This window comes from Gasterosteus aculeatus, chromosome 1 (assembly GCF_964276395.1).
Source record: "Gasterosteus aculeatus chromosome 1, fGasAcu3.hap1.1, whole genome shotgun sequence".
Taxonomy (NCBI): domain Eukaryota; kingdom Metazoa; phylum Chordata; class Actinopteri; order Perciformes; family Gasterosteidae; genus Gasterosteus; species Gasterosteus aculeatus.
Window position 1 is genome coordinate 17790611 of NC_135688.1, and position 15353 is coordinate 17805963.

Sequence of the window (15353 nt, forward strand, 5' to 3'; positions counted from 1 at the left end):
AATGCTTTTGGTCAGCTCGACTCTTACTGTGAAGGTGTGACCGGATGCCACGGTTATTGTGTTTGACTTGTTTGTAGCTATTCTTCCTGCCGATGTGATTGTGAAAGCCAATGTCAGTGCGGCGATCAAACGCTCCCTGTTAGCTCGTTCTGCTGCTCGTTCGCTACCGTCGAGATTAACTTTCCTCGTTCAGCTTGAAAACACGCTAGCGGCGAACTGTCCCGATGGCGGCGGCTGTGAGGAGCATGAACAAAATGTACGGAGTGTGCTTCAACGCAGCTCGCCAGACGACTGGACCGAAGGCATCACGGCTGCTCCAACGCAGAGCCTTCAGAGTCGCTGTAAGTTTGATCGGGTGCTACATCGTTACGTTGGTGTTAACGTAAGTTAAGTTACGGCTACGGCTAGCTTAATAACACGAAGGGTCGTTTTAGCAACCACGGGGTTATTGGAAGAAGTCGTCTGATTGTGACCCTAAATCGTAACTGGAGACGTCACGTTAAATGATTAGTTGCAGGTATACACTTTTAAATTGACCCGTTTGAGGCCAGGACCAGACACATTTAGCTGTTGGTCATCAATCAAGGATTCACAACACGTTGTTGGGCTTGTTTAGTTATCGCGATTGGTTGAGAGCCAGCTAGCTTTGCGTTAGCCGACGACCTTACCGCAACTAACGTAACGTTAACTTCTACGTTCTACTACGTTAACCATCGACCGATAACCTAAAGCGTCCCTATGAACGCCAACCTGCAGGTGTCAATATGTCTGGAATAGATATCTTTCAACGCCTAATCGTCTGGCTGGCACTGGTGCACCTTGTTTGGTTGTTGTCACTGAAACGTCATAAGCTAGCCAGCTAGCTAGCTAGCTGAAGCGTTATTTTAGCTGTGCTCCCATTGGTCGAACTAAGGGGCGTAAAGATACAACTTCCGTCTTCAGGTTCGGTTGGAGGTGGAAGTATCTTTCACAAAAACAAGTGTATAATGTTTTATTTTATTTATTTAATTGTTGACACCGTTGTATGTAATGGTTACATGCAGTAAATATGACGTTTTTCTAAATGTAATGACATATTTTCTGTCAATCTACTGTCCTGTCAATCTACTGTCTCCGTCAGATGTGCGTTTTCTGGAGATTAAATAGTAATGCATAATGTACAGTATTGGGACAGCACCCCTCAGATCTGCTGTTTAATGCTAAAAAAATGTTAAAACACACAATCAGTGAACGACAACTGTTGCAGGAAACTAAGCAATATTCCAGTAAAATATTTTTGGTTATTTGACACCCAGGAAAAGGTCAGGTTCCCGTTCGGGCTCAACCCACATTCTCTTTCTCTAGATGTCACTGTTGAGATGCATCTGAATTGGCCTTTGTGGTGTCTATTTTTAGCGAGTTGTTGATGACACACAATGCTTGCATTGTATTCTTCTAGGGCGTGCACCGGCAGCAACCCTTTGACTCATCACTGGAAAAACCACAATTCCCAGGAGCCTCAGCTGAGTTTGTGGATCAGCTTGAGTTCATCCAGCCCAATGTCATCTCTGGCATCCCGGTGTACCGGGTGATGGACAGACAAGGCAATATCATCAACCCCTCTCAGGACCCTCAGGTACGATCAGCTGACCTGTGCCCCAGGTTATTAAGTGTCCCCATGCTATCCACTTAGTTCATAGCTGGGTTGTTTTTCTGTGTTTGTTCCCTCATCAGCTCCCCAAAGAGACAGTCCTGAACTTTTATCAAAAGATGACTCTGTTGAACACAATGGACCGCATCCTTTATGAGTCACAGAGACAGGTTAGTTTTTCTGCTTGAATGTCGTGGTTAAAAAGGTAATCGCTAAAAAATTGTTGTGACAGCATGTTAACTTGTTTCTCTTACAGGGTCGCATCTCCTTCTACATGACCAACTATGGTGAAGAGGGCACGCATATTGGTAGTGCTGCTGCCCTCGACCCAAGCGACATAGTCTTTGGTCAATACAGAGAAGCTGGTGAGTATGGAACAGCATGTTTTTTTCTTTTTTTTGACTTTACACGGTTTTGATAATGAAGTGCGCCATTGATTGCTTCAGTGCTCAATACTCCGGACTGGTGACGTCTGAGGCAAACAGATTATCCTTCAGACAGCACTGCCTGCATTCAGTCCTTCGGCCATCAAGAAAAATCATGAAATCTATCTTTTTGGGATCCCATTTCATACAGCAGCACAAATAGAAAATGTATAAAAAACAGAGGAGAAGGTCAGTCAGCAAACGTGTTTTTCAAAATAGCATAGTGATAAATGTCAACCGTTTGCAGGAGTGTTGATGTACCGCGGTTTTCCTCTGGACAAGTTCATGGCTCAGTGCTACGCCAACGCTGACGACCTCGGCAAGGGCCGGCAGATGCCTGTGCACTATGGCTCCAAAGATCTGAACTTTGTCACCATCTCGTCTCCTCTGGCCACACAGATTCCTCAGGGTGAGGTGTACACTTGTGTATGAGTGCGTGCGTGCGTTAACCCTGTCCTTCAGACTACACACCTGTAAATGTACATTTGTATGTTCTATGTGTCCTATTCAGCGGCCGGTGCTGCATACGCCCTCAAGAGAGAGAACATGAACCGCGCCGTGATCTGTTACTTTGGCGAGGGAGCTGCCAGCGAAGGGGACGCGCACGCCGGCTTCAACTTCTCTGCCACCCTGGAGTGCCCACTGATATTCTTCTGTCGTAACAACGGCTACGCCATCTCCACCCCCACCAACGAGCAGTACAGGGGAGACGGCATCGGTAAGAAGCCTCGGCGCAGGGTTTCGCGCAGGCTCCGATTTAAGTCTTGAGTGGCTCCAATAAACACACTTGTGGTTCCTTCTCTGCTTGAACAGCCGCTCGCGGTCCGGGGTACGGCATGCTGTCCATCCGCGTCGATGGCAACGACGTGTTCGCCGTGTACAATGCTACTAAGGAGGCCCGCCGCAGAGCCGTGGCCGAGAACCAGCCCTTCCTCATTGAGGCGATGACCTACAGGTTAGTTGGGTTGACGTCCCCAGTGAACAATTATTTTAATGTTGGCAACTGCAACGACCTTAGACCAAGTTATTGTCTCAATGGAAACAAAATCTAAAATGTCAAAAAGAAGAGAAGAGCTCCTGCACAGCTCCAACAGGGTAAGGCAAGAGGCTTCAACAAGGGAATGACGACTATCATTTTAAGCGACATCCCTGAAAAACACATTGTCCCAGAAGAATGAGTTCAGTGTTAAATATCCACCTCTATGTTGTATCTGGCAATGAAAAGTACATATTTGGGAAGCATTCAAATTCAATTGAGCAGATTGACAGAATCTTAGTATTAACAAAAGAACACAATGTTTTTTCTTGACAAGAAAACATGCTCTCTAAAATGCTGAAGTAATTAACAATTCCGCTCATTCCTCAGAATCGGCCACCACAGCACAAGTGACGACAGCTCGGCCTACCGGTCGGTGGACGAGGTGAACTACTGGGACAAGCAGGACCATCCAATCTCCAGGCTGAGACATTATATGACGGCTCGGAACTGGTGGAGCGAGGACGACGAGAGGAGCTGGCGGAAGCAGTCTCGCAAGACGGTGATGGAGGCATTCGAGAATGCCGAGAAACGCCTCAAGCCGAATGTGGAGCTGATGTTTACCGACGTGTACCAGGAGATGACGCCTAATCTGAAAAAACAGCGAGAGTCCATGTGGAGGCATGTGAAGCAGTACAAAGAGCACTACCCACTTGACCTGTATGAGAAATAACTTCATTCACAGGATGAAAAGAGTTGAGTTTTTGGAGGGTTGAAAATTGGATTAACTGTTGCACACTTTCACTGTATTCATAAAAGTATAGATTTGATATGACGTGTCATTTCTTTGCCAAGGTGGAAAGATTGCGCTTTCAACATCTATTGTACTTCATGCCTACGGGTGTGGTGCCTTAAGTTAACAGCTACTGTCCCAAGTTAAACTCCTCTAAATGCTAAATCATATTTGTATCAGAGGGATTACAAGGTCAATTTCTTTAAGTGTAGCAAAAGCAGCTGGTGCAGTTTCAATACAAAAAACCTTTTATTTTTCCTTTTCCTGTCCGCTGCAGTGATTATGGTAGTTTACAGGCTTCCTTGTGCATCATCGAGGTGCCTAAATAACTTGCTATAGAACTTTAATATTTAAAAATCTATTCCTGCTCAAATATTAGATGTTAGATGTCACATCTTTGGTGTTTTGTGAAGAATAAACTGAACTTTGAAAACATGTTTTTTTTTTTTATTCCAAAAAAAAGGAAGTTCGGCTAATTGGATCTAAAGACATTTCACTTGGAGAAAAATCCAACTTAAAAATGCTGAACACACAGGCTGTACCCCATCATGAAAGACCGTCCTGGTATGAGGCCAATGACTCATAGCAGTGCAGGAACACAATTGTATATGTAGTCCATACAAGAGTTTAAGTAGTAGAAAACCCTCAATTACATTCCTTCTGCAGTGCTCCGATGTGGCGCAAACGTTTTTTCTTTTTGGTAACTGCATCTCTTGATCACCAGTCCTGTTCAACAAGTCAGCAATGGGTTGTGAATGCCCTTCCATAACTTTTTGATTTGCTGTGGGGAGCGCCGGTGAATCAGAATAAGTTTCTTAATTATACAGAGGTTTTCACGGTCCTGATCCTTGATGTCAAAAGTCCTAAAGTCGTTGTGGTGTTCAGGAGAAACCCCTAAAGCCTTCAAGCACATCCCAGCGTACACGTCGTCCATAGGAAAGAAGGGAATGGCGCTTGAAGCTGAATATAGGCCTTGCATCAACGCTCCAGAGATAATAAAACCTCCTCCACCGGCATAAGCAGGGTACGGGCCGTCATAGAAGCTCAGGGGAATGTAGTATTTGTTTTTAGAGTCCCTGAGGGGAGTTGCTTGGCTTATGACTTGTCCAGCATACAACCGAGAGGCCTTCGAAGGCTCCAGAGACTGCAGGTAGCTGAGTAGTGTTGGTGTGTTGACGAATACATCATCGTCGCCACTGAACACAAAGGACGCTTCAGGACAGTATTTCACCGTCCACTGGATGAACATGTTCATTTTAAGTGTCAGGTTCAAGAGGGATTCATGGAAGTCCCACTGCAGCAGGTCCCCAAATTGTCTCGCTTCAAATGCCAACAGAGAGCTGAGGTCAGGGTCCTCCGGTGGGGAACTACCCAGCAGAAACACAGTGCGAACCCTCAGTCCACTCTGATACACGCCTTCTCCACCCCAGGTCTCCCGCACCGCCTGTCTCTGCTCAAAGTTTCTAGGAGTTGACTTGATGGTAACAAGCAGAAAGGTCTGATGGTCGTCCTTCCCTTCGCCAGAGCGGCACTTGTTGGGTTGATTGAGCAGGACTGGAGGCGAACTGCAGTTCATCCCCTGCAAAAAGTCCTGAAATAAGAAAGGGTAGGAGGGAAAGTCGTGCATATTGGTTCGCAGATGCTCTTGATTCGTCTGCCTGCACAGAGACCAATTTGAGTTGTGTCCGAAAGGATTTCTGAAGACTGAGTACAGCAGGCGGTTCCAGTAGGCTCCATTTTGAGGGATGGTGTGTCTGAGGCCGTCCAAAACAGACACATTGAGGACAGCCGGTGGAAGAATGATGACTCTCCCCTGGTTGGATGCTTGTGATTTACCATCTCTGATGTGGACCTGGAGGGTAGGATGGTTCAGACGGTTTGCAGGTCCCTCTCTGAGACTGTAGGTTGTCTCTAGGTTTATGGTCGAGTAGAAGATCAGAAATAAGGTGACGAAGGCCACCAAAGCGCTGAAGGTGTGAATACGCTTCATTGGCTCAAGGTGGTGTTTTCCTCAGGTTACACAGGCAGCAGATGACAGATTCAATGTACCTGCCAAAAGAAAAGAGTACATGACACAACAACCTAAGGGGCAGATGATAACTTTAAAAAGTAATGTTCAAGAGCCAGGTTTGCTAAATTACATCTTTTAAACCTGAACAAAATGACTAAAGAAGAGGGAAACCTAACGATAAGAACGCTGCACCAATCATTATGGATTGCCATTTACTGAACTATCTTACCATATCTTGCTATAGCTTAACGGGTTCCTGCACAAAGACATAAGGCAAACCTGCCGGCACTTTCCCTGATGGAGCCGCACCACCACTTTTTTAGAACAAAACTGATCTGCTTCCAATGAGAGACCGGGATTTACTGTTGAAGTCGAAATGTCCTGGCGCGGTCTGAACGTGCTGCAGGGGATTTGGTCTTGCAAAAAAAGGTACTCCGCTCCGTTACCTTTGAGATGCACCAGTTCTTTGGAGTTGAATGAGGAGGAACTCGCCTTTGCGTGAGTCGTTCGACAGCAGGACAAATAACACACCGGAGGGATCTAAAAGGCACCAACAAGAATGGACGACACCCTTTATCGCAATTTTCTGCGAAGTAATGGAACCCCCGGGTTTAATATTTAATTCGTGTTTCACGAATGTTCATCAACATTCGTAAAAAAAAAATAAAGTCAACCGGCAAAGACCAACGAGCACAATAAAGACACCGGAGCGGCATGCAAAACTCTTTGAACGATGAATCAAATGTGTAAAAAAATACTTACTGAACCCAAGATGACGGATCACGAGCTGAAGCGAAAATGTCTGGAATTGCTGAAGAGGAACGAAAAAGAGACCAGGAAGCTTCAGATTTTACAGCCGGGTGATCAGGTGCAAAACCCAAGCAATTAGTTTGCAGGCCAATTTTTTTTTCTTCGACGGAATTCTGTCAGTGATACATGTTGTGAACATGCGGCCAGGTGGAACAGGCAGTTTGTCTAAAAACTAAATCACCATTCAATTAATAAACGATGCTTCTAAAAGGGTTATGTTTTCTTACCTCGAATCTGGCTACTCACTTATGAGAACTTTACAGAATGAATGAATCCACGTTAATTTCTTTGTAGGCACCTATTCATGTTTATTGAAAAAAATTATGTTATACATAAGAAAGGCTGTATATGAAAAGACATTCACTCCGGAGTGAAAAACAACAGGCTGAAAAAAAACAAATGTGCATATGTGAATACCTTGTGTTTGTATATGAATGTTTATGCAGAGTTCTTAATGTATTCAAAATGTAAATATTTGATCGACCAGCAAAGACTACAATCAAGCACACCGAGCTACAGATTCTGGTTGTTAAACTGGAGTTCAAAATAAAAATAATACAAGTTTAAAGTCCAAGTCTACTGTATATGCAAATACCTACTGATCCTGGAAGAAAAGCATGACGGAACAGTAATAATAATAATAATAATAATAAGCAAGAGCCTTCTGACAGGTGCACTTCTATACTGGAATTTTGGCAAGATTAAAAAGTACATGTAGGTGCAGGTCTGAACATTGGATCAGGTGACCGTATGAAAACAGAGGAACAGGTAGTTGGAGGCCGCGCTCAGAATGGGTTACATCAGAGACAGGTTTATTCAAACGCATGACAGCAAACATGAAAGACGTCCAAATTATTTAAGACCAATTATCTCTTGACAAAATCACCAGGAGAAATTACTACTTAAAATGCTGATTACTACACTTCTAATTTCTCATCATGAAAAACAGTCCTGGTATGACTCATACCAGTGCAGGAAACTGCTCCCTATGTAGTCCGTTCAAGATTTCAGAATTACTGGAAAACCCTCGATTACCTTTCCTTCTGCAATGATTCGATTGTCACCAGTCCTGTTCAACAAGTCAGCAATGGGTTGTGAATGCCCTTCCATAACTTTTTGATTTGCTGTGGGGAGCGCCGGTGAATCAGAATAAGTTTCTTAATTATACAGAGGTTTTCACGGTCCTGATCCTTGATGTCAAAAGTCCTAAAGTCGTTGTGGTGTTCAGGAGAAACCCCTAAAGCCTTCAAGCACATCCCAGCGTACACATCGTCAATGGGAAAGAAGGGAATGGCGCTTGAAGCTGAATATAGGCCTTGCATCAACGCTCCAGAGATAATAAAACCTCCTCCACCGGCATAAGCAGGGTACGGGCCGTCATAGAAGCTCAGGGGAATGTAGTATTTGTTTTTAGGGTCCCTGAGGGGAGTTGCTTGGCTTATGACTTGTCCAGCATACAACCGAGAGGCCTTCGAAGGCTCCAAAGACTGCAGGTAGCTGAGTAGTGTTGGTGTGTTGACGAATACATCATCGTCGCCACTGAACACAAAGGACGCTTCAGGACAGTATTTCACCGTCCACTGGATGAACATGTTCATTTTAAGTGTCAGGTTCAAGAGGGATTCATGGAAGTCCCACTGCAGCAGGTCCCCAAATTGTCTCGCTTCAAATGCCAACAGAGAGCTGAGGTCAGGGTCCTCCGGTGGGGAACTACCCAGCAGAAACACTGTGCGAACCCTCAGTCCACTCTGATACACGCCTTCTCCACCCCAGGTCTCCCGCACCGCCTGTCTCTGCTCAAAGTTTCTAGGAGTTGACTTGATGGTAAAAAGCAGAACGGTCTGATGGTCGTCCTTCCCTTCGCCAGAGCGGCACTTGTTGGGTTGATTGAGCAGGACTGGAGGCGAACTGCAGTTCATCCCCTGCAAAAAGTCCTGAAATAAGAAAGGGTAGGAGGGAAAGTCGTGCATATTGTTTTTCAGATGCCTGCACAGAGACCAATCTGAGTTGTGTCCGAAAGGATTTACTCCCTTGTCCAGATTCTTGAAGACAGAGTACAGCAGGCGGTTCCAGTAGGCTCCATTTTGAGGGATGGTGTGTCTGAGGCCGTCCAAAACAGACACATTGAGGACAGCCGGTGGAAGAATGATGACTCTCCCCTGGTTGGATGCTTGTGATTTACCATCTCTGATGTGGACCTGGAGGGTAGGATGCTTCAGGAGGTTCGCAGGTCCCTCCCTGAGACTGTAGGTTGTCTCTAGGTTTATGGCCGAGTAGAAGAAGATCAGAAATAAGGTGACGGAGGCAACCAAAGCACTAAAGGTTTGAATACGCTTCATTGGCTCAAGGTGGTGTTTTCCTCAGGTTACACAGACTGGCAGCAGATGACAGATTTAATGTACCTGCCAAAAGAAAAGAGTAAATGACACAACAACCTAAGGGGCAGATGATACTATTTGGTTCCAGATAACTTTAAAAAGTAAAATTATTGGTCAAGAACCAGGTTGATAAGCATGTAAAACAAATGACATCTCTTAAACCTGAACTAACTGACTAAAGAAAAAGGAAAACTAAAGATAAGAACGCTGCACACCAAACATTATGGATCGCCATCTACTGAACTATCCTATTTGTTCCTATAACTTAACTCGCTCGTGCCACAAAGAAATAAGGCAAACCTGTGGGCACTTTCCCGATGGAGCCGCACACCACCGCCACCTTTTGGACCAAAACTGATTTTCTTTTATTAGGAGACTGGGATTTATTGGCTGTAGTGGGCTGTCCCATTCTGTCGGCTCCACCCGAACGTGGCCGAGGGACGCAGTCCTCTAGGAGCCTATTTGGAGGACACATCTGATCTATCCTTTGCTGCCCAAAGGGTTAGCGGGGCGTCGAGGACTTAATTTGGACGGGGGCAAGTGAGCTAACAGTGGGAAAGAGTTCACTTTTAAGTGTAACGTTAATTAATAGAATTCACCATATTATAATATCACATCTCAGTTTATAAATTATCTTAAGTTACTTGACGTTGGTAACCAATGTCCTGTTTTTAAAAACACATAAGACGTGAGAAGAAACTGCTCTTAGTTATAACGTTACTCTGTCCTGCTGCCCCCCATACAGCCCTCCTCACTTGACCTCCTCCGCCCCCCTGGATTCATGTACTGCTTCTTATGAACATCAATGTACCAACACACATTTATAACAGATACACAACGAGCGGCTCACGTTGCCAGGAGCTCGCCTGTAGTCAGCTCGTCTGAGTTATCAGTGAAAATCACTTTAATACCTTAACTTTCACACTTTAGAGGCTGGCTAATATCCTACTGAGGCTGTGACGGTTTTATAGATAGTTTATACTTCATTTTAAGAACAGAAATGGATCAAAGTGAAGTTATGAACCTACAATATCACTTTCTAAGTCAGTAACATTACAAACCTTGAGAATAAATACACAAACAAACTTGCTTTGCTCCCTTTGTTTTGTTGTGTGTTTATATACTAATTTTACGTTTTGTTTCGTTTTACAGAGCCAGGAGGAAGTAGCCTCAAGCTGAAGGAGAGCGATGTGTGTGGCTCAAGGTGCGACTCAGGGATAATCAGCACGTTCTGATTTAGCATTTCGAGATAAAAGCCCGTCAAAATGTCATTCCTAAGCCAACTTCTGTTTAACTTCCGATATTTTCAATTATTACGTACCTATTGATTATTTCCTTTAAAATATAATCTAAAATTGAACGGAAAGATAAAGAATGAGATTTTGAAGAAAGTTGGCTCTTGTATGACATTTTGAAGGGCTTTAATTTGGCTCGTGAAGGACATTTGGCTTTTATTTTGAAATGCAGAATCAGAATGTCGTCATTATCCTTCAGTGACACTTGGAGGTAGTTAACTATCAACATGAAGTGGAATTAATATGTAACGATGTTCTATTTCCTTTCAAATCTAATCAGAAATTGAACAGAAGTTGGTTCATTCATGAGATTGAATTTTGAAATGCTACATACGAATGGCCTGATATTCACGAATGGACGACACCTTATATCGCAATTTTCGGATAGGTAATGGAACCCCTGGGTTTAATATTCAACCCTTCCACGATTTTTCTTTCATCCATCAACATTCGTAAAAAAATGAAAAAATCAACCGGCAAAGACCAACAAGTACAATAAAGACACCGGAGCGGCATGAAAACCCCTTTAAAAGATTAATAAAATGTGTGTAAAAAATACTTACTGAACAGAAGATAACGAAACACAAGCTGAAGCGATTATGTCTGAAATCCATGAGGAGAAACGAAGTAGAAAGCAGGAAGTTTAAGATTGCGATTAAGTGGAGCAGGTAGGTGGAGGCCACGCCCAGGAGGGAGGAACGAAACGTCTATTGTTCTTCTGAATCCACGTTCATTTCATTTCACAAACATTATGTTATACATAAGAAAGGCTGTATATGAAAAGACATTCACTCCGGAGTGAAAAACAACAGGCTGAAAAAAACAAATGTGCATATGTGAATACCTTGTGTTTGTATATGAATCTTTTTGCATAGTTCTTAATGTATTCAAAATGTAAATATTTGATCGACCAGCAAAGACTACAATCAAGCACACCGAGCTACAGATTCTGGTTGTTAAACTGGAGTTCAAAATAAAAATAATACAAGTTTAAAGTCCAAGTCTACTGTATATGCAAATACCTACTGATCCTGGAAGAAAAGCATGACGGAACAGTAATAATAATAATAATAATAATAATAAGCAAGAGCCTTCTGACAGGTGCACTTCTATACTGGAATTTTGGCAAGATTAAAAAGTACATGTAGGTGCAGGTCTGAACATTGGATCAGGTGACCGTATGAAAACAGAGGAACAGGTAGTTGGAGGCCGCGCTCAGAATGGGTTACATCAGAGACAGGTTTATTCAAACGCATGACAGCAAACATGAAAGACGTCCGAATTATTTAAGACCAATTATCTCTTGACAAAATCATCGGAGAAATTACTACTTAAAATGCTGATTACTACACTTCTAATTTCTCATCATGAAAAACAGTCCTGGTATGACTCATACCAGTGCAGGAAACTGCTCCCTATGTAGTCCGTTCAAGATTTCAGAATTACTGGAAAACCCTCGATTACCTTTCCTTCTGCAATGATTCGATTGTCACCAGTCCTGTTCAACAAGTCAGCAATGGGTTGTGAATGCCCTTCCATAACCTCTTGATTTGCTGTGGGGAGCGCCGGTGAATCAGAATAAGTTTCTTAATTATACAGAGGTTTTCACGGTCCTGATCCTTGATGTCAAAAGTCCTAAAGTCGTTGTGGTGTTCAGGAGAAACCCCTAAAGCCTTCAAGCACATCCCAGCGTACACATCGTCAATGGGAAAGAAGGGAATGGCGCTTGAAGCTGAATATAGGCCTTGCATCAACGCTCCAGAGATAATAAAACCTCCTCCACCGGCATAAGCAGGGTACGGGCCGTCATAGAAGCCCAGGGGAATGTAGTATTTGTTTTTAGGGTCCCTGAGGGGAGTTGCTTGGCTTATGACTTGTCCAGCATACAACCGAGAGGCCTTCGAAGGCTCCAGAGACTGCAGGTAGCTGAGTAGTGTTGGTGTGTTGACGAATACATCATCGTCGCCACTGAACACAAAGGACGCTTCAGGACAGTATTTCACCGTCCACTGGATGAACATGTTCATTTTAAGTGTCAGGTTCAAGAGGGATTCATGGAAGTCCCACTGCAGCAGGTCCCCAAATTGTCTCGCTTCAAATGCCAACAGAGAGCTGAGGTCAGGGTCCTCCGGTGGGGAACTACCCAGCAGAAACACTGTGCGAACCCTCAGTCCACTCTGATACACGCCTTCTCCACCCCAGGTCTCCCGCACCGCCTGTCTCTGCTCAAAGTTTCTAGGAGTTGACTTGATGGTAAAAAGCAGAACGGTCTGATGGTCGTCCTTCCCTTCGCCAGAGCGGCACTTGTTGGGTTGATTGAGCAGGACTGGAGGCGAACTGCAGTTCATCCCCTGCAAAAAGTCCTGAAATAAGAAAGGGTAGGAGGGAAAGTCGTGCATATTGTTTTTCAGATGCCTGCACAGAGACCAATCTGAGTTGTGTCCGAAAGGATTTACTCCCTTGTCCAGATTCTTGAAGACAGAGTACAGCAGGCGGTTCCAGTAGGCTCCATTTTGAGGGATGGTGTGTCTGAGGCCGTTCAAAACAGACACATTGAGGACAGCCGGTGGAAGAATGATGACTCTCCCCTGGTTGGATGCTTGTGATTTACCATCTCTGATGTGGACCTGGAGGGTAGGATGCTTCAGGAGGTTCGCAGGTCCCTCCCTGAGACTGTAGGTTGTCTCTAGGTTTATGGCCGAGTAGAAGAAGATCAGAAATAAGGTGACGGAGGCAACCAAAGCACTAAAGGTTTGAATACGCTTCATTGGCTCAAGGTGGTGTTTTCCTCAGGTTACACAGACTGGCAGCAGATGACAGATTTAATGTACCTGCCAAAAGAAAAGAGTAAATGACACAACAACCTAAGGGGCAGATGATACTATTTGGTTCCAGATAACTTTAAAAAGTAAAATTATTGGTCAAGAACCAGGTTGATAAGCATGTAAAACAAATGACATCTCTTAAACCTGAACTAACTGACTAAAGAAAAAGGAAAACTAAAGATAAGAACGCTGCACACCAAACATTATGGATCGCCATCTACTGAACTATCCTATTTGTTCCTATAACTTAACTCGCTCGTGCCACAAAGAAATAAAGCAAACCTGTGGGCACTTTCCCGATGGAGCCGCACACCACCGCCACCTTTTGGACCAAAACTGATTTTCTTTTATTAGGAGACTGGGATTTATTGGCTGTAGTGGGCTGTCCCATTCTGTCGGCTCCACCCGAACGTGGCCGAGGGACGCAGTCCTCTAGGAGCCTATTTGGAGGACACATCTGATCTATCCTTTGCTGCCCAAAGGGTTAGCGGGGCGTCGAGGACTTAATTTGGACGGGGGCAAGTGAGCTAACAGTGGGAAAGAGTTCACTTTTAAGTGTAACGTTAATTAATAGAATTCACCATATTATAATATCACATCTCAGTTTATAAATTAGCTTAAGTTACTTGACGTTGGTAACCAATGTCCTGTTTTTAAAAACACATAAGACGTGAGAAGAAACTGCTCTTAGTTATAACGTTACTCTGTCCTGCTGCCCCCCATACAGCCCTCCTCACTTGACCTCCTCCGCCCCCCTGGATTCATGTACTGCTTCTTATGAACATCAATGTACCAACACACATTTATAACAGATACACAACGAGCGGCTCACGTTGCCAGGAGCTCGCTTGTAGTCAGCTCGTCTGAGTTATCAGTGAAAATCACTTTAATACCTTAACTTTCACACTTTAGAGGCTGGCTAATATCCTACTGAGGCTGTGACGGTTTTATAGATAGTTTATACTTCATTTTAAGAACAGAAATGGATCAAAGTGAAGTTATGAACCTACAATATCACTTTCTAAGTCAGTAACATTACAAACCTTGAGAATAAATACACAAACAAACTTGCTTTGCTCCCTTTGTTTTGTTGTGTGTTTATATACTAATTTTACGTTTTGTTTCGTTTTACAGAGCCAGGAGGAAGTAGCCTCAAGCTGAAGGAGAGCGATGTGTGTGGCTCAAGGTGCGACTCAGGGATAATCAGCACGTTCTGATTTAGCATTTCGAGATAAAAGCCCGTCAAAATGTCATTCCTAAGCCAACTTCTGTTTAACTTCCGATATTTTCAATTATTACGTACCTATTGATTATTTCCTTTAAAATATAATCTAAAATTGAACGGAAAGATAAAGAATCAGATTTTGAAGAAAGTTGGCTCTTGTATGACATTTTGAAGGGCTTTAATTTGGCTCGTGAAGGACATTTGGCTTTTATTTTGAAATGCAGAATCAGAATGTCGTCATTATCCTTCAGTGACACTTGGAGGTAGTTAACTATCAACATGAAGTGGAATTAATATGTAACGATGTTCCATTTCCTTTCAAATCTAATCAGAAATTGAACAGAAGTTGGTTCATGAATGAGATTGAATTTTGAAATGCTACATACGAATGGCCTGATATTCACGAATGGACGACACCTTATATCGCAATTTTCGGATAGGTAATGGAACCCCTGAGTTTAATATTCAACCCTTCCACGATTTTTCTTTCATCCATCAACATTCGTAAAAAAATGAAAAAATCAACCGGCAAAGACCAACAAGTACAATAAAGACACCGGAGCGGCATGAAAACCCCTTTAAAAGATTAATAAAATGTGTGTAAAAAATACTTACTGAACAGAAGATAACGGAACACAAGCTGAAGCAATTATGTCTGAAATCCATGAAGAGAAACGAAGTAGAAAGCAGGAAGTTTAAGATTGCGATTAAGTGGAGCAGGTAGGTGGAGGCCGCGCCCAGGAGGGAGGAACGAAACGTCTATTGTTCTTCTGAATCCACGTTCATTTCATTTCACAAACATTATGTTATACAAAAGAAAGGCTGTATATGAAAAGACATTCACTCCGGAGTGAAAAACAACAGGCTGAAAAAAAACAAATGTGCATATGTGAATACCTTGTGTTTGTATATGAATCTTTTTGCATAGTTCTTAATGTATTCAAAATGTAAAAATTTGATCGACCAGCAAAGACTACAATCAAGC

General features: G+C 43.4%; 4 protein-coding genes across 5 annotated transcripts; 1 reads left to right on the forward strand and 3 right to left on the reverse strand.

Annotated features, from left to right (window-relative positions):
• The first annotated feature begins 25 nt into the window (after nucleotides 1–25).
• Nucleotides 26–4259, forward strand: bckdha (branched chain keto acid dehydrogenase E1 subunit alpha). The gene is made up of 8 exons (XM_040176749.2): nucleotides 26–341; nucleotides 1439–1615; nucleotides 1714–1800; nucleotides 1887–1995; nucleotides 2303–2464; nucleotides 2567–2773; nucleotides 2869–3010; nucleotides 3422–4259. Exons 1-8 carry the CDS (start codon nucleotides 225–227, stop codon nucleotides 3762–3764), a joined length of 1344 nt encoding a protein of 447 aa, XP_040032683.2. The 5' UTR covers nucleotides 26–224; the 3' UTR covers nucleotides 3765–4259.
• On the reverse strand, nucleotides 4250–6793 carry LOC120819499 (N-acetyllactosaminide beta-1,3-N-acetylglucosaminyltransferase 2). 2 transcript variants are annotated; one of them, XM_040177005.2, is made up of 3 exons: nucleotides 6598–6793; nucleotides 6282–6375; nucleotides 4250–5873 (listed from the first exon to the last, which is right to left on the reverse strand). In XM_040177005.2, the coding sequence occupies exon 3, from the start codon at nucleotides 5812–5814 to the stop codon at nucleotides 4555–4557; it is 1260 nt and encodes a 419-aa protein (XP_040032939.2). In that variant the 5' UTR covers nucleotides 5815–5873; nucleotides 6282–6375; nucleotides 6598–6793; the 3' UTR covers nucleotides 4250–4554. The 2 variants fall into 2 exon arrangements, with proteins under 2 accessions (XP_040032939.2, XP_040033026.2); XM_040177092.2 differs by lacking the exon at nucleotides 6282–6375 and having other exon boundaries at nucleotides 6598–6687.
• A 643-nt stretch (nucleotides 6794–7436) lies between these two features.
• LOC144384512 (N-acetyllactosaminide beta-1,3-N-acetylglucosaminyltransferase 2-like) lies at nucleotides 7437–10998 on the reverse strand. The gene is made up of 2 exons (XM_078083586.1): nucleotides 10882–10998; nucleotides 7437–9047 (listed from the first exon to the last, which is right to left on the reverse strand). The coding sequence occupies exon 2, from the start codon at nucleotides 8982–8984 to the stop codon at nucleotides 7719–7721; it is 1266 nt and encodes a 421-aa protein (XP_077939712.1). The 5' UTR covers nucleotides 8985–9047; nucleotides 10882–10998; the 3' UTR covers nucleotides 7437–7718.
• A 541-nt stretch (nucleotides 10999–11539) lies between these two features.
• b3gnt2l (UDP-GlcNAc:betaGal beta-1,3-N-acetylglucosaminyltransferase 2, like) lies at nucleotides 11540–15102 on the reverse strand. Its single transcript, XM_040176880.2, has 2 exons — nucleotides 14984–15102; nucleotides 11540–13149 (listed from the first exon to the last, which is right to left on the reverse strand). Exon 2 carries the CDS (start codon nucleotides 13084–13086, stop codon nucleotides 11821–11823), a length of 1266 nt encoding a protein of 421 aa, XP_040032814.2. The 5' UTR covers nucleotides 13087–13149; nucleotides 14984–15102; the 3' UTR covers nucleotides 11540–11820.
• Between the last annotated feature and the right edge of the window lie 251 nt (nucleotides 15103–15353).